The 21,598-nt window shown below is 40.7% G+C and overlaps 1 protein-coding gene across 1 annotated transcript in view; it reads right to left on the bottom strand.

Annotated features, from left to right (window-relative positions):
- CCDC30 (coiled-coil domain containing 30) overlaps positions 1 to 21,598 on the bottom strand; it is a gene marked incomplete at both ends in the record, with an annotated part of 80,140 nt that overhangs the window by 17,367 nt on the left and 41,175 nt on the right. The window contains 2 exon segments of the mRNA XM_084242282.1: positions 13,945 to 14,057; positions 15,876 to 16,038. Of these exon segments, the coding sequence (XP_084098408.1) occupies positions 13,945 to 14,057; positions 15,876 to 16,038 (276 nt within the window).

The following is a 21,598-nucleotide window of genomic DNA, read 5'->3' as shown; positions in this document are numbered from 1 at the left end:
CCCTTACGGTGCAACAACCAAAAATGTTCTTAGACATTGCCAAAATGTCCCCTTACCCTGAGGCAAATCACTCCCAAACTGAGAATTACTGTCCTAACTAATGTTTCAAAACTAGGTTTTCTCTAAGAGCAGTGATTCTGTTATTCTAAAGATTTATTTATTTATACATGTAAGAGCTGGGGCATAGGTCAGAGGTGGGGGGCGGGGAGGGGTGAGAGGATTCACCAGAGACAGAGCGGGGAACAGAACAGGCAGATTAACTGAAATACACTGCTGAGGGGAGCAGCGGGCGAGACAGGAGAGGTCTTCTGTGACACGTGGGTCAGCTCCATGGCCGGGGATCAAACTCATGCTGCAGATAGCTTCATAGTGCTGAGACTTAACCCCTTGCACCACCAGGGAGGCCTGGTTGTTATTCTAACCAGTATTATCAGCACCACCTGGTAACTTGTTAGAAATAGGAAGTCTTCAGACTCTATCCCAAAACTACAGACTCAGAGACTCAGGGTGGATCTGTGTTCTAACTAGTAGTGCAGGGAGTTCTGATGCATGCTCTAGTTTGAGAAATCCCTGACTTTCCTGAATGTCTAAAAATGTGGATTTTTTTTAACTGAAAGTGTTTAAGGAATGAGGAGTCTACTCTTTGTCATTGTAGGCACTTAAGGACACAGTTATTCGTGCCCATGTTGCTGGTTACAGATGACAACTGTCCTTACCTGGGATGCTATCTCTCAAAATGGAGGAAGCCCCTCTAACTGAAGGTAATAAATGTATGTTCTGGGCTTTTCACATAAGTCTGATTTTAATGCAAACTTGTGAAGGCTATCTCCTCACTCTGAATCAGGAGATGAAGACTGTGCACTAAGCTCTTAGCTACCGGGTGTCCTTACCCTTCACATTCCAAAGAAGGGAATGGCCCTTGACTGTTCTTGGGAGATGACCTCTTGCCTCTGGAATAGCCTGCCTGATAAGAATGTCTTTGTGTACCTGGGGCCTTGGGTCACACCAGATAGTTTATGCTAACAACATGATATATTGTGAATATATAACAATGTGATATATGGTTAATGTTTTTGTTCACCAAGGGCCCTGGGCCACCCTGTTTTATTTTGACATCTGGGGAGTGGGGGACTGAAGGTTGAGTAGATAGGGTCAATTACCGTGGCAATCCATGTCTATGTAACAGACTCACAGTAAAATCCCTGGACTTCAAGGCTCAGGTGAGTTTTCCTGGTGGGGAATACTTCATACATGTTGTCACACATGGCTGCTGGGAGAACTGAGTGCTGACCAAACTACTCCCCTGGGAAAGGACAACTGGGAGTTTACTTGTGTCTTGTTTCTCCCAGACTGTCTTTTCCCTTTGCTAATTTTGATCTTTTTGTTATAATAAATGACAATCATGAGTGCAATAGCCTTTCTGAGTTCTGTGACTTCTCCTACTGAATCACCAAACCTTAGTGCTTTAGGACTCCCAGCCCAGAGGGGAGACACTTCTGCAGAGAAGAATCTGACCTCAGAGCTTGTGATCTCCCCAGTATACCCTAAGGATATGATACCAGCAAAATCAGGCAAACCAGATAGTCCTGATTTTTCCTAGTAAGATGTTTTGTTTTGTACTAGAACTAGGAACTAAACAGGAGGAGAAGAGAAAAGCAGATTTATCTAGATGCTAATTCTAGTCAAATTGTAATGAAGAGCTACTTCTAGAGAGTCTTACGTTCTATTTGTAAATGAATTCTTACCCCTACTTGGTTTTGCAAGACTCCACTTTCCAAAACTGCCCTCTCCCCTTGTTGCTGATTGTACATTAAAACATAATGTTGTATGTTTTCCCCTTAAAAAATCATTTTTCTGAAGATTAATTAGGCTGCTAGCCAGAAACCAGACTGAGAAATTTGGATTCCTGTAGATCAAAAAGAAAAAGCAAACCATCCTAGGTACAGCTTGTGTGTGTGGCAGTGATTGTCTTCTGGGGTTGTCCCCAATTCATTTTCTCCTATCATTATGGGCCCTATGATATTTAGCTTGGCAGTTGGTTGCCCAATATGTGAACTACATTTTCTGGTTTTCCTTGCAGCTAGATGAGGGATATAAGTTCTGTCCAATGGAACATTAGTAGAAATAGTGTGCTTTAAAAGAAAGTGGAATGCCCTTGCCTTCCCCTTTCTTTCTCTTGGTTGACTGGATAAGGTAATGAATCATCTTGAAGTATACAGATAAGGGTAACATGTTAAAGATGCTAGAGTGGAGCCTCCCTGGTGGTCTAGGGGTTAAGACTCAGTGCTAATTAATTAATGATAATTAAAAAAATTTGAGTCTTATTGTGGAGGTAACGATATCAATAAAAATGTAAAGAATGGGGGCCTCCCTGGTGGCACAAGGGGCTAAGACACAACCTATGAAGCTGTCCACAGCAGCTGCAGCATGAGTTCCATCCCCAGCAAGGGAGCTGACCCACATGGTGCAGCAGACCTCTCCTGTCTCGCCCTTTGCTCCCCTCAGCAGTGTATTTCAGTCAATCTGCCTGCTCTGCTCACTATTCTCTCTCTGGTGAATTCTCTCACCTCCCCACCCCGCACTTCTGGCCTATACCCCAGTTCTTCTAAGCAAAAATAAATAAATAAATCTTAAAAAAAAAAAAGATGCTAGAGTGACAATAAGATTGTAAGAGCCTATGCTTATGACACAGTGAGCCATGGTACCCATTCTGGAATCATAATGTCTACCCCGCTAGATAGGAGAGAAGTCTCACCCATTTTAAGCCACTTTTATTCAGGGTCTTTGCCACAACTCAAAATACATCTTAATTAACAGACTTTGTCCTGATACTTGGTGTAGGGTAAGGTAAAAAGTATCAGGCTTTCCTGCCCTCCTGCCATTAGGATAGATGACAGAACCCTGCGGTCCCAAATGCATGCCTGATGGCGGGCACCTGGAGTAGGGTGTGGGCCTAGGTAGATGGGATTCACCTGGGCTAAGACTGGGCTTTTTAAGGGTGGCGTCACGGGGACACCAGCAGAAGCCCAGAGAAGCAAAAAGGAGCAGAGAAGTGGAGAAGCAGAAGCAGAACCACAACCACCAGAGAACGCTGGAGAACCCAGAAAGAGTGAAGACTTGCTGGGGGTTGGGACCCCTGCCTGCCATGTACCTGGTAAATCCCAATAAAAGCCTGAAAAGCCACTGAGGCCTCCAGGACTCTCCTCCTTACCCCGACTGCTGGATCAGAAAACCTGCCCTGTGCCCAATCCTTCCCCTTACACTTGGGTTCATGAAATTGCCTCAGGCCTGTTCAGTACTGTGGCCCTTGCAGTGACCCTGACATAATATGAAGCACATGTTTTTGGATTTAGATTATGTTCATAATTGCCCCTTCTGTGACTTAGCTGTTTTACAGAGTGGTATTTCCATCTCATAAATAGTCTCATTTTCCTTTTTACAGGGAATAGCTTGGTAAGGGCATAGCAGCTAGCAGTGTATAAAAATCCTACCTGTTAATGTCTGGGTTTCCCAGGTGTTCACAGTTACTCTGATGTTTTGACATAATTTGAAACAACACGTTTCTGGAATATCTTTTAACCTTCTTGCCTGGAATATTAAAGCCCAGTGTAGGGTAAGGAAAAATATCAGGCTTTTCTGCCCTCCTGCCATCAGGATAGATGATGGATCCTTAAGGTCCTGAATGCATGCCTGATGGCGGGCACCTGGAATAGGGTGTGGGCATAGGTAGATGGGATTCACCTGGGCTAAGACTGTGCTTTTAAGGGCGGCGTCATGGGGACGCCAGCAGCAGCAGAGCCGAAAGAGAAGCCGAGCGAGAAGCAGAGAAGAAGAAGCAGAAGCAGAGAATGCCAGAGAGCCCAGATAGAGTGAGGATTTGCTGGGGGCCTGCCATATGCCTGGTGAACCCCAATAAAAGACCTGCAAAAACCCACTAAAAACTCTGACTCCTCCTTTACCCGATCTGCTAGATCAGAAAACCTGCACTGTGTCCTGTCCTGCCCTTACACCCAGTCTCTAAGCTTCCCATGAAAGAGAGCTGCTGTCTCTCTTTTTCTGTCATTTGGACTAATAAAAACTAAAATTTATTCTTTAAAGTAAGATAATAGTGATTTTTCAGCAGGGACCTTTCTTGCTGGAGACTGTGTGAACCAGCAGAAAGCTCACCAAGGAGACAGAGTTAAGCTGGGAGGCTTGCCCATGCTGGGCGCCTTCTAGCCTGCAGTTCCAGCCCAGAGGGGAGCAGCACCCACCGCTGGGGCAGACCGGGCGTGCAGGGGAGCTCGTTCCAGCATCGCCATTTTGCAGCAGGGACTTTTCTTGCTGGAGACTGTGTGAACCAGCAGAAGGCTCACCAAGGAGACAGAGGTAAGCTGGGAGGCTTGCCCATGCTGGGCGCCTTCTAGCCTGCAGTTCCAGCCCAGAGGGGAGCAGCACCCACCGCTGGGGCAGACCGTGCAGGGGAGCACGTCGCCAGCACCGGCATTTTGCAGCAGGGACCCTTCTTGCTGGAGACTGTGTGAACCCAGCAGAAGGCTCACTGAGGAGACAGAGGTTAAGCTGGGAGGCTTGCCCACACCGGGCACCTTCTAGCCTGCAGTTCCAGCCCAGAGGGGAGCAGCACCCACCGCTGGGGCAGACCGGGCGTGCAGGGGAGCTCGTTCCCGCATCGCCATTTTGCAGCAGGGACCCTTCTTGCTGGAGACTGTGTGAACCCAGCAGAAGGCTCACCGAGGAGACAGAGGTTAAGCTGGGAGGCTTGCCCACACCGGGCACCTTCTAGCCTGCAGTTCCAGCCCAGAGGGGAGCAGCACCCACCGCTGGGGCAGACCAGGCGTGCAGGGGAGCGCGTCCCCGGCTCTGGCATTTTGCAGCAGGGACCCTTCTTGCTGGAGACTGTGTGAACCCAGCAGAAGGCTCACCGAGGAGACAGAGCAGGGACCTGTCTTTGCTGGAGACTTGTGAACCCAGCAGAAGTTCCCCAGAGGAGCCAGTGGTGAGCTGGGAAGGTCGCCCAAGATGCCGGCCAGTACCAGCAACACAGTGTCACAAGGAATACGGCAAATTAGAAAACAGGCAGTAGGGAATAGAAAAACAACATGCAACCCAGCAACTCCTCAGTAAAATAGCACACCACAAAAAGAAAACCATCTACCAGATTGCAACGACAGTAACTTGGAAGAACTTCTGAGCCTTCCAGATAGAGAATTTAAAATTGCTGTGATTAAAAAACTGACAGAAGTCATAAAGGAAAACAATAATAAGGGGAAAATAATTAATGACCAGAAGAATGAAATTGAGTCCCTAAAGAGGGAAGTAAAAGAAATGCAGGAGATCAAAGAATTAATGGAGACGCTAAAGAACTCTGGGAAAAGCAGTGAAAGCAGAATAGATGAAATGGAAGAACAAATAAGTACTCTTGAAGACACAGAAATAAAAAGAACTAAAACAGAAAAGGAAGGAGAAGTACGAAGGAAAAAGACCGAAGAAAGACTTCGGGAACTATCTGACTCCATGAGGAAAGGAAATATAAGAGTTATAGGAATCCCAGAAGGAGAGGAGAGAGATGTAGGAACAGAGAAAATATTCATGGATATAATTGAAGAGAACTTCCCAAACGCTAAGAAGGATCTGAAAATTGATATACAAGAAGCAAGAAGAACACCAAACTTCCATGACGAAAGGAAAAATACAGCAAGACACATAATAGTAAAGCTCCCAAGAATCCAAGACAAAGAAAAAATAATGAAACTAACAAGAGGGAAGAAACAGATAACATTCAAAGGGAAACCAATCAGACTGACATCAGACTTCTCTGAAGAAACACTACGGGCAAGGAGAGAGTGGAGGGACATAGTCAACAGACTCCAAGAAAACAGATGCCAACCAAGAATACTCTATCCCGCAAAGCTCTCCTTCCTCTTTGAAGAAAGAATATGGACCTTCCCAGACAAACAGAAACTCCAGAATTTCATTGCGACTAAACCCCCACTCCAAAAAATACTACAAGGAGTCCTAAAGCCAGAACCTCAGAGGGACGAATAACAACAAAAGAAGGCCAAAGAAAGTTATTAAAAGAATAAATAAATAAAATCAAAGGAAAGACAAACACAATGGCAAATACAGATGCTAACATATCAATACTAACTCTAAATGTAAATGGACTAAACTCTCCAATAAAAAGACACAGAGTTGCAGGCTGGATTAAGAAACAAAACCCAACCTTTTGCTGTCTCCAGGAAACACATTTAGCTGCAAAAGATAAAAATAGACTCAAAGTTAAAGGATGGAAAACAATTCTACAAGCAAATCGACCAAAAAAGAAGGCAGGAACAGCTATACTCATATCAGATAAAACAGATTTCAAACTTAAAAAGATAAAAAGAGACCCCAGTGGTCATTACATTATGATCAAGGGGATAATACTTCAAGAAGAAATAACACTCATTAACATATATTCACCAAACGAAGGAGCACCAAAATATATCAGACAACTATTGGCATCTCTGAAAACAGACATCAGAGAAAACACATACGTAGTGGGAGACTTCAACACACCACTATCAACAATGGATAGATAAACAAGACAAAAAATAAGTAAAGACACTAAAGCTCTAAATAAGGATCTAGAGTGCTTAGGCTTAACAGACATATATAGAACACTAAACCCAAAAAAATCTGAGTATACATTTTTCTCAAGCGCACACGGATCATTCTCTAGGATCGATCATATACTGGGGCACAAGACAAACATCAACAGATACACCAAGATTGAAATCATACCAACCATCTTTTCTGACCATGAAGGCATCAAACTAGAAATAAACCATAAAGAGAAGGCAAGGTATTCTCCTACCTCGTGGAGATTGAAACCCACACTACTGGAAGTCCACTGGACTAACGAGGAGATAAAAGAAGAAATTAAAAAATTCTTTGAATTGAATGACAAGGAGGACACCAATTTCCTAAATGTATGGGATGCAGCAAAAGCAGTAATAAGAGGAAAATATATAGCAATAGATGCTCACATCAAGAAACAAGAAAGAACTCAAAGAAACAACCTAATCTCGAAACTCAAAGATCTAGAAAAAGAACAACAAAAAAGCCCCAAAACCAGTAGAAGAAAAGAAATAATAAAAACCAAAGCAGAAATAAATGAAATCGAAACTAAAAAAACAATCCAAAAGATCAATGAAACCAAGAGCTGGTTCTTCGAAAAAATAAATAGATAAACCCCTTGCCAGGCTCACAAGGGCAAAAAGGGAGAAAGCACAAATAGGATAATAAATGAAAGAGGAGAAATCACAACGGACACAGCAGAAATCAAAAGAATTATTAATAACTACTATGAACAGTTATATGGAAACAAGTTTAACAATCTAGAGGAGATGGACAAATTCCTACAACTCTACAATCACCCAAAGCTAGATAAAGAAGAAATAGAACACCTAAACAGACCAATTACAATTAGCGAAATTGAAATGGTAATCAAAAACCTCCCCAAAAACAAAAGCCCAGGACCTGATGGATTTACAAATGAATTCTACCAAACATTCAGAGACGAATTGGTACCTATCCTTCACAAACTCTTCCAAAAAATTGAGAAGGAAGGTATAATACCTAACACGTTCTATGAAGCCAACATTACACTAATACCAAAACCGAACAAGGACAACACAAAAAAAGAAAACTATAGGCCAATCTCCCTAATGAACACTGATGCAAAAATCCTCAATAAAAGTTTAGCTATCAGAATCCAACAGTGTATCCATAAGGTAATTCACCACGACCAAGTAGGATTCATTCCAGGGACACAAGGATGGTTTAACATCCGAAAATCAATCAACGTTATCCAACACATCAACAAAAAGAAATATAAAAACCATATGATAATATCAATAGATGCTGAGAAAGCTTTCGACAAAGTGCAACACCCATTCATGATAAAAGCCCTTGAAATTCTTGGGATACAAGGAACGTACCTCAACATCATAAAGGCCATATATGACAAGCCAACAGCCAGTATCATTCTCAATGGTGAAAAGCTGAAAGCAATTCCATTAAGATCTGGAACAAGACAAGGATGTCCACTTTCACCACTGCTTTTCAATATAATACTGGAAGTCCTGGCCAGAGCAATAAGACAAGAGAAAGACATCCAAGGAATCCAAATAGGAAAAGAAGAAGTCAAACTATCACTCTTTGCAGATGATATGATAATATACATAGAGAACCCCAAAAACTCCACAGAAAAACTAATTCAACTCATCAATCAGTTCAGTAAAGTGGCAGGATACAAAATCAACACGCAAAAGTCAGTAGCCTTCCTATATACAAACAATAAATCTGAAGAAGAAGAAATAAAAAAAACCATCCCTTTTATTATTGAAACAAAAAAAATTAAATATTTGGGAATAAATCTAACAAAAGAGGTAAAGGACCTATAGAAAGAAAACTATAAAACACTGTTAAAAGAAATAGAAGAAGACACAAAGAAATGGAAAGACATCCCCTGCTCATGGATTGGGAGAATAAACATTATTAAAATGGCCATCCTACCAAAAGCAATTTACAGATTCAATGCTATTCCAATCAAAATTTCAATGTCATTCTTCAAAGAAATAGAACAATTATTGATGAAATTCATATGGAATCACAAAAAACCCCGAATAGCCAAAGCTCTCCTGAAAAAAAAAAGAAGGGAATGGAGGCATCACACTCCCAGACTTCAAACTCTACTACAAAGCCATAATCATCAAAACTGCATGGTATTGGAACAAGAACAGACATACAGACCAATGGAATCAAATAGAAAATCCAGAAATAAACCCACAGATTTATGGTCAACTAATCTTTGACAAAGGAGCAAAGACTATGCATTGGAGCAAAGAAAGTTTGTTCAATAAATGGTGCTGGGAAAACTGGGTCGCTACATGCAAAAGAATGAAGCTTGACCACTACCTCACACCATATACAAAAATCAACTCAAAATGGATTAAAGAACTAGACATAAGACCTGAAACCATAAAATACATAGAAGGAAATATAGGCGAAACACTACGTGATTTGCATATCAAAGACATCTTTACAGACACATCACCCAAAGCAGTGATAGTGAAGGCAAAGATCAACAGCTGGGACTACATCAAATTAAAGAGCTTCTGCACAGCAAAAGAGACAATAAAAAAACCAAAGAGAAACCCCACCAACTGGGAGAACATTTTTGCACACAACACTAATGATAAAGGACTGATCACAAAAATCTGCAAAGAGCTGATGAGACTCAACAACAAAGAAAATAATCCAGTCAAAAAATGGACAGAGGAACTAAAAAGAAACTTCTCTGAAGAGGAAATGCGAATGGCCAACAGGCATATGAAAAAATGTTCAACATCACTTGCAATCAGGGAAATGCAAATCAAAACTACCATGAGATACCATCTTACACCAGTGAGAATGGCACATATTAAAAAAAATAGCAACAACAATGTTGGCGAGGTTGTGGAGAAAAAGGAACTCTTCTGCACTGTTGGTAGGAGTGCAAACTGGTCCAACCACTATGGAGAGCTGTGTGGAGATTTCTGGACCTACTAAACATAGAGCTTCCACAGGATCCAGCAATTCCACTCCTAGGTATTTACCCAAAGAACACAGAAACATCAATTCCAAAGAACACCTGCACCCCTATGTTTATAGCAGCACTGTTTACAATAGCTAAGCTTTGGAAACAGCCCAAATGCCCAAAAATAGATGACTGGATCAAGAAGATGTGGTACATATATACCATGGAATATTACTCAGCATTCAAAAAAGATAAACACATGCAATTTGCAGCAACATGGATGACGCTGGAAGGGATCATGCTCAGTGAAATAAGCCAAAAAGAAAAAGAAAAATACCGGATGGTCTCACTCATAGTAGGGATCTAGAAAACTTAAATAAGGGACCAGGAAAATGAATAACTATAAGAAAGTGAAAATCAAAATCAACAAAAACTATGAACCAGAGACACTTTTTGGGGGGTGGGGGGCGGGAGGGGAGGGATTGGGTTCAGAATGGGGGGATTGCAATTGTATGGGGAATATAAAAATAAAATTTATTAATTAAAAAAAATAAAGTAAGATAATAGGTCATAGAAAATGTGGGGGGAAATCCATGCCCAATATGATCAGTATGATATTGTTATATTTCCTTCCATTATTTTATAAGCATTCCTTGCTTAATCATTGTCTATATAAAAATTTTAATCTTATGCTCTTTTCAATTATTATAAGTTTTTCCCCCATGTTTTTATCCTGTCTTCCCAGCCACCATCCTTTATGGTTACATTATGTTATATCAAGTGAAGGCAGTGATTTACCTAACTAGTGCTTATTGCTTGATATTCAGGCTTCATCCTGTATTGTTAAGTGTGATCTGAGAAGTCCATGTGTTGATTCAGTACAGCTGGTGAGAGTCAGAGTCTGCCCTTGCCATTACTGACTGGTTTGGTCAGAAATTCTGTCGGTCAGCTTCTCTGATGCACTGCAAATTTACTAAGTTTATTTTTGACTTTGCTAACTATTAGTCTGATGAGGCAGCCTAACATTCACATTCTAAAATTTAGGGACAGCCCCAAAACAGATGAGTGGATCAGGGAAATGTGGTATATATACATGATAGAATACTACTCAGCTATTAGATAAACCCTTACCATTTGTGACAACATGGATGGAGTTGGAGGGGATTATGCTAAGTGAAATAAGTTAAAAAGAAAAAGACAAATACTTACGATGTCCAGTATATGTGGAATACAGAAGAACAAAAAAGGGTCTGATATAGCCAAACTGATAACAAACTCCAGAAATCTAACTGTAGAACTGAGGCTGGGTGAGGGAGCAAAATGGACTATAATTATGCATATGGGTGCTCTGGTGGGGGTGTGGTGGTGTAGAAACATCCGAAGGGGGTGGTCTTATACCTCTAAAATGCAAACAATGTCATTACCTCAATTTAAAAAGTAAAAAAAAACCATTTTGGAAAGAAAAGGCAATGATAATTAAAAGAATTTGAGCCTTATTGTGGGGGTAATGATATCAATAAAAAATGCAAAGAATGGGGGCCTCCCTGGTGGCACAAGGGGTTAAGATGCAACTTAAGAAGCTGTCTGCAGCAGCTGCAGCATGAATTCCATCCCTGGCCAGGGAGCAACTCACATGGCGCAGCAGACCTCTACTGCCTTGCCTGCTGCTTCCCTCAGCAGTGTATTTCATCAATCTGCCTGTTCTGTTCCCCACTCCTGCTCTGGTGAATCCTCTCATCCCCCCACACCTCTGGTCTGTACTCCTGTTCTTGTATGCATAAATAAATAAATCTTAAAAAAATGCAAAGAATGAAAGAATGATAATTTGGAGGATTAAAAAAATTTGGGGACAGTTTTCATTTGTGTTTAAGTAAAACCAGATGGTTTCTCTATTATTTTTATTTCAAAGAGGCAAAGAATTTGTTTCTTTGGAAGAGTGGTTGGGAAAATGTGGACAAAATAAGCATTGTCTATGAAGGGCAGGACTAGGATCAGGGGAATGAAAACAGAAATGAACTAGAGTTTTGACATTCCTTCCATTTTCTTTCCTAAAGATGTAACTTATGCACATCAGAATTAGATGGGGAAGCTTAAAAAAAAAAATTGATACCTAAATCCAATCCCCACAGATTCTGATTTAATTAATCTCTGTTGGGGCCCAGACATGTGCAAACAAAGGATTAGGATCCACTCTTCTAAAGATTATGGACACATAACATGGAAAAATATTCCATCTCCTAACCATCAAAAAATTAAAGATAAAATGACAAATAACTTATAAATGAACATTAAAAACCATAGGATATGCTGAATAAAAAAAAGTCAGAGCCAAAAGATTACATGCAATATAATTCCATTTAGGTAAAATTCTAAGAGAGACAGAAACCAAATGACCGACTGTATAGGAGGAGGTGGGGGGAGCAGGAAGTACAGACCTGACTGCTCAAAAGTAGGAGAGAACATTACAAGGTAATGGAAATATTCTATGTCTTGATTGGGGTAGTGTTTAAGTGGGTGTAAACATTTGTCAAAACTCACTGAATGGTGCATTCAATATCTGTGCATTTATTATATGTAAATTATACCTTAAAACAAATAATATCAGAAGAAATTTCATCCAAGCCCTCCCCCCACAATGGTAGCACCCAGGACTACTGAGGATGGGGTGGAATTGCTTCTCTCATTTTTGCGCTTTGTAACCAGTCTCAAGACCAGAGCCATGGGGGCAGGGTGGGGGTGGGGGGGTCTCTTCTAGACCTGTTGCAAATAATTAATCTTACTGTTATCAATACTAAACAAGGCAATAAGTTAGAGCAAACTGCCACGAGCTCTTTGAATCTGTCGCTACAAAGCAACACTGTTTTCCTCAGTGTATTTTATCCCTTGACCAGTGGTCAGTGCCACACAAGAATTTAGGAAAACAGCTCAGGTTAATTCTAGGTATGTTGAAATCAACCCTCACAACCACAACATGGCCCTAACTCAGTTAAGAATTACTTACTGGCCCAATGGTTGATATTTTATTCAAAGTAACACTGGGAAAATCTTTTGCATTTTTTTTTTTCATTTAATTTCCAGGAGTGAAATTACTAGTTAAAAGGCTAGAACTACAGACCCTAAAATGTATTGACAAATATTCCTCTTACAGAAATTATGTGCCACCGTACAGGTTGACTGAGTTCTTTGCCTTAGATTTGTCAGCAGTATGAACTGAACCACACACATTCCCTGTGTTTTCTACATTTCTCAGTGATATGATTATCAAACCAAGGTAATGGACACTGATGCTTCTGAGAAATTCTCTTTGCTGTATGGCAGTAAACAATGAATTTTAAATCACTGTTATTAATTCCACCAACAAAATAGATAAGAGCACTAGTAAATAAGAAACTTCAACCTATGGAAGAAATACAGCAGAAGACTACAGAGGTGGGGGCAAGAAAGAACTAAAAATAAATAGATACCATAAGAGCTGTGTGCTAGACAGTGTCCTAAGTAATAGCTTTAACATCTATCCATTCATTTAATTCTCACAACAACCTACATGTAAGTTCTCTTATATTGCCCATTTTAAAGGAGGTACAGTGACTACATAACTCACCCAAAGTTATATAGCTACTTTTCAGTAGAACCAGGATTTATGACCAGGAAATATGGCCTCAGAGTCCATACACTGAACTACTATGTTACACTCCAGAGTGGAGGAGAGGAAGAGGCATCTGGTGGAATGATGAACAGGGAATAGAAGAAAGAGCAGGAAGTCCAGGAATGAAATTTTTATTGAGCATTTACTATACACCAAGGAATGTGGATAATAAGATAGACAGGGGCCTCTGGCCTTAAAAAGTTTGTAGTGGTGAGGAAGACAGGGAATGAGTTACAATACAATATGGCAAGCAAGTTATGAAATGACTTCAGAGAGGTATATAGGAAGGGCTATAGGGACACAAAGAATGAGGACCTCATTCAATCTAGGCTGGTAGTGTTAAAAAAATGCTTCTTAGAGGAGATAACTCTCAGTCTAAGAATGTTGGGTTGAAATGAAGAGTTGAAATGGGGAAAGGTGGTCCAGGCTGAGGAAAGCGCACAAAGGGAAAAGAAAACCCTAAATCCAAGGAAGAAAGATGTACTTGGAGAAATGAAAGAAGTTAGATATCATAGAGCTCAATAGTTACTCCCTTCTCCCTCCTCCCCTTGGGAAGAAATTGGACCCCGCATCTCTCTAGGAAAAGTTCTAAAAGTAGAACTTCGGAGAACAAAGGAAAACTGTTGACCTTCTTGAAAGAAAGGTGACTTTAGTGAACATCACTGCTTAGCCCTGAAGCTGGCTCCATAAGTAGTTACTTTGTATGGTGTTCTTCCAGGGGGGATCTTTCGTTTACCTCACATAGACATCAAACTGCTTCAAAAGTTGTGCATATTCTTCACATAGAGCTTTATTCTTTTGCTGGAACCCAGATAGCTTCTCTGACAATTCCAGGTTGCTCTTGAGAAGCTGAAAAACATGTTTTTAAAGAATACTCTTTGCTGATAAAGTATGATATGGAGGGAATATACACTGGCAAAGCTTTTCTGCTAAAGAAAGCTTTCAGTGAAACTATATAACTTCCTGTGATTTCTGCACCTCAGATTTTCTGAAAGCCAGCAGCTCTTTCCTTGACTTTGCTCCCCAGCCTTTCCAGTGGCTTTGTAAGCATCTAGTTCCCTGGAGAAGGGCTTTGCAAAATCTATTGGTGAGGGAAGCATCCGATTTCTTGAAATGTTTTATAACGCTATGCTACTGAAGATGATGGTAGGAGGTGCCAATATTAAAATGGATCCTGATTTTAGTGGGAATGATGGTGTTTAGAATCTCAGATGCCAAGTGCAATGTCTAGCCCCCAGATACGAATTATTGTTATTAGGTAGTGGCACCAGAGAGAGAACCAGATGGTGTGACTATGGCAATCTATGGTTGTGGTGACTGATCATGGAAACTGTAGTACTTCAGCAGTGATTCATTGACTCAGAGTATGTTTCACAGGAGGCCTTGTGGGGTTGTGAATCTCCCCCAGTGGCCATTTCCCCAATTCTTGAATGTATACTCATAATAGAAAATTTGGAATAGCAGATATTCCACTATACAAAAAAACTAACTCAAAAAAGGATATAAGACCTGGAACCATAAAATACATAGAATAAAGCCTAGGCAAAGCACTCCATGACCTTGACTTCAGTGATGACTTTGGGGACTTGACTGCAAGAGCCAGGGAAACAAAAGCAAAAATAAACAAATGTAACTACATCAAACTAAAAGACTTTCACACAGTGAAAGAAACTATCATTAAAGTGAAAAGACAGTCCACTGAATGGGAGAAAATATATGCATATCATATATCTGACAAGGGCCTAATATCCAAGATCTACAAAGAATTCATACAACTTAATGGCCTCCCCGGTAGTGCAGCGGGTTGAGCACAGCACTGTGAAGCTGGCCGCAGCCTTCGTGGCACCGGTTCGACTCCCGCCCAGCTGGGGAGATTCCCATATGGCGCAACAGACCTCTCCTGTCTCGCCCGCTGCTCCCCTCAGCAGTGTATTTTGGTCCTTCTGCCTTTTCTCCTCCCTGCTCTGTCTCCGGTGGATTCTCTCACCCTCCCGCGCCTCTGGCCTGTACCCCAGTGCTTGTATAAATAAATAAATCTTTAAAAAAAAAAAGAATTCATACAACTCAACAAGAAGAAAACAAATAACCCAATCAAAAAATGGGGAGCCGAACTAAATAGACACTTCTCCAAAGATGACATACAACTGGCTTATAGGCACATGAAAAAAAATGCTCATCATCACTTATCATCAGGGAATGGCAAGTCAAAACCACAATGAAATGATACCTCACACATGTAAGAATAGCCTATATGAAAAAATCAGAGACAATAAACATTGGCTAGTGTATGGGGGAAAGGAATCCTTCTATACTGTTAGTGGGAATGTAGATTGGTCCAGCCCTTATGGAAAATAGTATGAAGGCTTCTCAAAATATTAAAAATATATCTACCATTTGATCCAGCAACTCCATCTACTTTCTTGACTTCTTCTATTCAGTCTTCTTTCTTCCAACAGTTCTGTGACTATTCCTTGAGTTTACTTGATCTAGCTAGAACAGATTCTGTTTTCCTGCCTGAACCTTGACTAAACTTCATGGGTAAAGTAGTAGGCACTCAAAAATTATTAGCTTTTATCAACCCAATTATTACCTTATTACCCAATTATTACCTAAATTATTAGCTTTTATCAACCCAAAACTTAGAAGCATCTCTATTTACTTTCTTACCTCATCAGATTTTCCTTTTTCATTTTCCAGTTGTTTAAGTTGGACTTCTTGCTGCTGAATTCTGGATTGTTGTTGAGAACTGGTTGTTTCCAATCTGTTCTCTTTATCCAGTAAAATCCTCACTTGCTTTTGTAGCTCATTTATGCTCTGATCTTGGAGATTCCTGAGGGCAATGAATGTACATTAAATCTCACTGTCAGTTATAAAGATTTGTAAATGAAACTCTGACCTAAAATTGTTATACCATCACAGAGGTTTTTTGTTGTTGTTGTTCAATGAGGTAGGCTATAAGACCATAAGATAAAGAGAACAACACAGAGAACCTCTTTTGTGACAGCAATTTTTCATGGTTCACACTTGTCCCGGCCCGCGGGATTCGGAGGCATGGAAAGAGAAGGGCTGAGGATTGAAATGAGGGGCTTGACAACTTGACGCTATCGTTTGCTTCTTTATTTTTCCTTTTCCTTGTCTTTCTTACTTCCCTGGCTTTCTCTCTGCTCCTCTCGCAGCGCTCTCCTCTCTCGTGGTTCTCCTCTTAAATCTCTTTTCTTCTTCTCTTTCTCTCCCGCGTTCTCCTCTTATACCCTCGTAGCTCCTCCCCCCGTACCTCCCAGTCTCATGTGCTTTTCAGGAAAAACCTGTGGTTCTCCGAAGGCGAAACGGTAAAGCGAACTCATGGTTCACATACGCAACACAGCACATACTCCGGACGGCTCCGGACATCTCCCCATTTTTTCTTTTAAATGAGACACCTGGCCTGTCTTAGGTTGGCACGTCCCATAACCAGCCTTACCCGTCATCGCTAATCCGGCGCACTTGGTCCGGACCGCTGTCTTAGGTTGGTCTGGACGGGCTACGCCCTTACCCGTCTTTGGCTCACAGGTTCTCTAAGACTAAGGTGACCCATCCAGGTGCCACTGGGGAGTCCTGGTCAAGTACCATGGTGCCAAGTACTTGCCTGATCGTAATAGCACAATAGTTCTTTGTTTTACTTCCGTAGCCGACGGAGAAACCACAAGCTGAATGCACAAAAAGCCAAGAGCTAAGGCTATCACCCTGCCCCAAGCTTACAACTCTGAGAGGAGTCCTCTAAACCAGGCAATGAGACCCTCACCCGTAACAGGGGTAACACAAATAAAATTGTACAGAGGGTTACAAGGTATGTGAGCAATTAACAAAATTGTGTTTATCCCTTTTTACATTAGCTAACTGCTGACCAAGCACAAAAAGTCCATTCCGCAAATGTCCATTCATATATTACTGTGTTGACAACACAGAAGCAACACCGGCAGCTAAATTGTCCATAGTGTCCGTATTTACAGCAGCTTGAGTGACAGCAACGACGGCAGCAGCTGCAGCCGCGGCCACTGCTATTGAAATGGCAACAATAACTGCAGTGATGCTAAAATCACGTCTCCTCCTAGGTAGAACAGGGGAAATGTGTGCAGAAACATCCACGGGCATGACTAAAATAGAAGGTAGACGAACGATCACCGCTCTCTCCGCACTCCGGGCCCAGGAGGCAGAGAGGGGGCAGGTCTCCGCTGAACAGCTCAACACAGTGGCATCTCCTACATTATTATTTTTTTTTTAATTTTATAGAGGCATGTTTTATTTATTTATTTGTTTTGTTTGTTTTGTTTATACATGCACTGGGTACAGTCAGAAGCGCGGGAGGGTGAGAGAATTCACCAGAGCCAGAGCGGGGAGCAGAGCAGGCAGAAGGACTGAAGTACACTGCTGAGGGGAGCAGCGGGCGGCAGGAGAGGTCTGCGCGCCATGTGGGACCCTCCTCCGGTGGCCGGGGAGCAGCCGGGGATCGAACCGGCGCTGCAGAGGCTGCGGGCAGCTTCGCAACCCAGCGCTCAACCGCTGCGCCACCAGGGAGGCCCGGCATCTCCTACATTATTGGAAAGGACAAGAAAGAAGGGAGGGGACAAACAGACAGCAGCAGACAAACTCTCCGACCCATTATTCTGGACACTAACGGATTGTTCAAAGGTACTGTTTGCAAAATAAGTGTCATTATATAACTTCACCTCACCCTGGCCCACCAGGGCAAAAGGGCACCAGTCCAGACATGAACAATTATTACATACACAAATATCCTAACAAAGTCTCACATAACCATACAAACTAGCCCGAGCTTTCCAGGGTCTGATAGCCTCCCACCACCACTTATTAGCAAACTTATTTCAAAATGCAAACTGTTTAACTATCGGTAGGGGAGCCTCAGTGTTACCTAGAATTCGGCCAGCTGCAGTCATCAATCTTGCTAGGAACTCCGCATAAGGTTCTGTTGACCCTTGAATGACCTTTGTCATTATAATAAAAATACCTAAACAACACATTACATCAACATATTATATCTATGTAACAGCATGCTATAGTACTGCTTAAAACAATGTTATGAAACCATAAATCAGTTACAGAAAGATGAAAAGTCCCAAAATATTTGCAGATTAAATAAACATATACAATACACAAATAACAGAAGTCTCAAGAGAAACTTTAAGATATTTTGAACTACATGTATTTTCATGAAAGTGAAAACACAAATCATAAAAGCTGTGAGATGCAACAGAGACAGTGCTCAGCAGGAAACATGGCTTTAATTGCAAATATTATAAAAGAAGAAAGCAGAAATCAATAAGTTACACTTCAACCTTAGGAGATTAAAGAAAGAAGTCCAATGTAAGCCTAAATAAAGCCCAAGAAAAGAAATGAAAATTAGAGCAGAAATCAATGAAACTGAAAACAGGAAAAACAGTAGATGAAACTAAAGCTGGTTCTTTGAAAAGATTAATAAAATTGATAAATCCATTAGCCACGTTAACCAATAAACAGAGAAGAAACAAATTGATAATATCGGAAATGAAAGCTGGATCATCACTACTGATTCCATGGATTTAAAAAGACAATAAAGGAATATTATGAACAACTCTGTGCCCACAAATCTGGTAACCTGGATGAAACAGACTGATTGTTTGGCAGGTATAATCTACTAAAACTCACACAAGGAGAAACAGATAATTTGAACAGGTTTATGTCTATTCAATAAATTTAATCAATACTTAATTACCTAAGAAATAAAGTACCCAAATGGGTTCACTGGTAAATTCTACCAAACATTTAAGGAAGAAATAATACCAATTCTCTCCCAACATAACTAATTCTAAGAAGCCAGCATTATTCTAATACCAAAACCAGATAAAGATATTATAAGAAAGGAAACTGTGGACCAACATTCCCATGAACATGTTCAAACTCCTCAATGTAGCTTGCTAGGCTCCACATGGCCCAGGCCCAGCTTACCTTTCTAGCCTCATTTTCTTGCCACTCCTTTATCCCCACTTTGTTTTAACCAAAATGAACATTCTTCACTTTGTTGATGATGAGGATGATGAAGACAATAATAATATCAAATATTGCAATAACACCACAACTACCTTTTTAGTAGTAGCTTTGTAATGTATCAACTTGGCTAGGAATTCCTTCCATATATGTTTCTAGTTGGTAACCTGCTTCCACAACTACATCAGATCAAATCCCCATAACAAATCTCTTATTAAATATATATTCCTCCCACTAGTCTACATCTCTGATTGAACCCTGACTGATTCAGGTATTTACTACATGTCAGACATTGCTATAAGTCAGCTGATTATAATTCATTTGATCCTCACAATGATCCTGTGAAGTAGGTATGGTCAGGCACCAAGAGGATAAGAAATTTGCCCAAGATTATGCAACCAAGTGGCTAATAAGATGCTGAGTTATATTGTTAGGTAAAAAAAGCAAATTCCAAAGCAATCATTTAAAATGGTTCAATTTTTGTTAACAAGAGTAATAAAAAATATATGCATATGCATATGTGTAGGAAAAAATCTGAGAAATATGTAGCAACTTAAAATGGTTAATTGCTGAAGGATCAAATGCTGAAGAACTTATGCTATTTATTGTACATATCTCTATCTCTGTAATATTTGAAATTTCATAATGAACAGTTATAATTACACTGTACTTGCTTGAATTTATCCCAAGGAAATAATAAAGTATATGCACAAAAATTGGCTATAAGAAAGTGTATTGTTCCTTGTTATAGCAAGAAACTGGGAAAAATGTAAATGTCCAATAATAAAGAATAAATAAATCATGGTATATTATTAAAATAATGTTCTAGAAGACTTAAAGACTGGTAAATACATCATAATATTTTAAGTGAAAAAAGTAGGTTAAATCTAATATTTAAATTGGGGTTGCTCACCTCCAAGTTACAACACAATGAATACTATATGGTTCCCTTTTGTGCAAAAAAAAAACCTTCACAAATTTCATTTTCCTATACTCAGTTTACATACTACTATATATTTATTTTCAGCAAATCTTTACAAAGTTGTAAAGAACTGGAGATAAGAAGCCAAGTTCCAGGAAAGTGAAATTGCCCTTTTCCTGTTCAATTCTTTGATTACATCTTTTTTTTTCCCCAAAGATTTATTTATTTATGCATATAAGAGCTGGGGTACAGGCCAGAGATGTGGCGGCGGTGGGTGAGAGGATTCACCAGGGACAGAGTGGGGAACAGAACAGGCAGATTGACTGAAACCCACTGCTGAGGGGAGCAGCAGGCGAGACAGGAGAGGTCTGCTGTACCATGTGGGTTGCTGTTGCTCCCTGGCCGGCTGGGAATCGAACTTGTGTTGCAGAGGCTGTGGATTGCTTCATAGCGCAGTGCTTAACCCCTTGCGCCACCAGGGAGGCCCTTTGATTACATCTTTTGTTTCTTTAGAAGCTTCACACAGTTGTTTTACAATTTAGTCTTCACATTTGCAGTTGCTGAAGTTCTTAGGGGCTATAAACCTGGCATATCTTATTTCTGCTTTCATTCATGGTAACACCAGTTCCCTTGTGCTATTATTTGGCGATGGTTGTAAAAACTTTGATAAGACTTAACATATGGGAATCCTTAGTATTTAATATTGGAGTTGCTTTCTTCCATAATTTGGATTTTTCTCAGTGGGGAAACTAGGGGGCTGTCTACAGGGGAACACTTTGCTCTGTCAGGAGTCCAGCTTAATACTGACTTCTCTAGTTAGCTATCCTACCTCTTGGCAAACTTCTAGCTACTTCTACTGAACTCAGAGCTATTATTGTCATTTACTCCTTGACTGAGAAGTTTGTTCACCATTTATCATTTTTGTTTTACCTCACTGAATGTCTGCCTTTAGGCTTTCTCTTGCTTTGTGAGCCATGCAATAAAAGGTAGGCTTATTCTAGTTCATTCAGGATCTAGTTATATTGTAGCTACTCTGCCAACCTGCTAGAAGTGACAGTGAGGCAAGTATTTTTCCACTGTACCTCACTGAGGGAATTCATTATTCATTCATATGCTTACTCAAATGTTCATTCATTTGCTAAATATTTACTGAGTTTCTGTTAAGTGTCAGGCCTTATACTAGAACTTTTTAATTTTAACTACAGCTAAGGTTTCTGAGCTTCACAGTGTATATGAATGTTTTATATCTCTTCAGTGATTTTAAAACCACATTTGAAAAAAATATACATGGGAGGGCCTCCCCTGTGGCGCAGCGGTTGAGTGCTGGGTTGCGAAGCTGCCCACAGCCTCTGCAGCACTGGTTCTATCCCCGGCCGCAGGGCGAGGGTCCCACATGGCGCGCAGACCTCTCCTGCCGCCCACTGCTCCCCTCAGCAGTGTACTTCGT

This window comes from Talpa europaea (genome assembly GCF_964194135.1).
Source record: "Talpa europaea genome assembly, chromosome: 9".
Classification (NCBI taxonomy): domain Eukaryota; kingdom Metazoa; phylum Chordata; class Mammalia; order Eulipotyphla; family Talpidae; genus Talpa; species Talpa europaea.
Note: the sequence above shows the minus strand (reverse complement) of the source record. Positions and strands in the feature narration are given on the sequence as shown.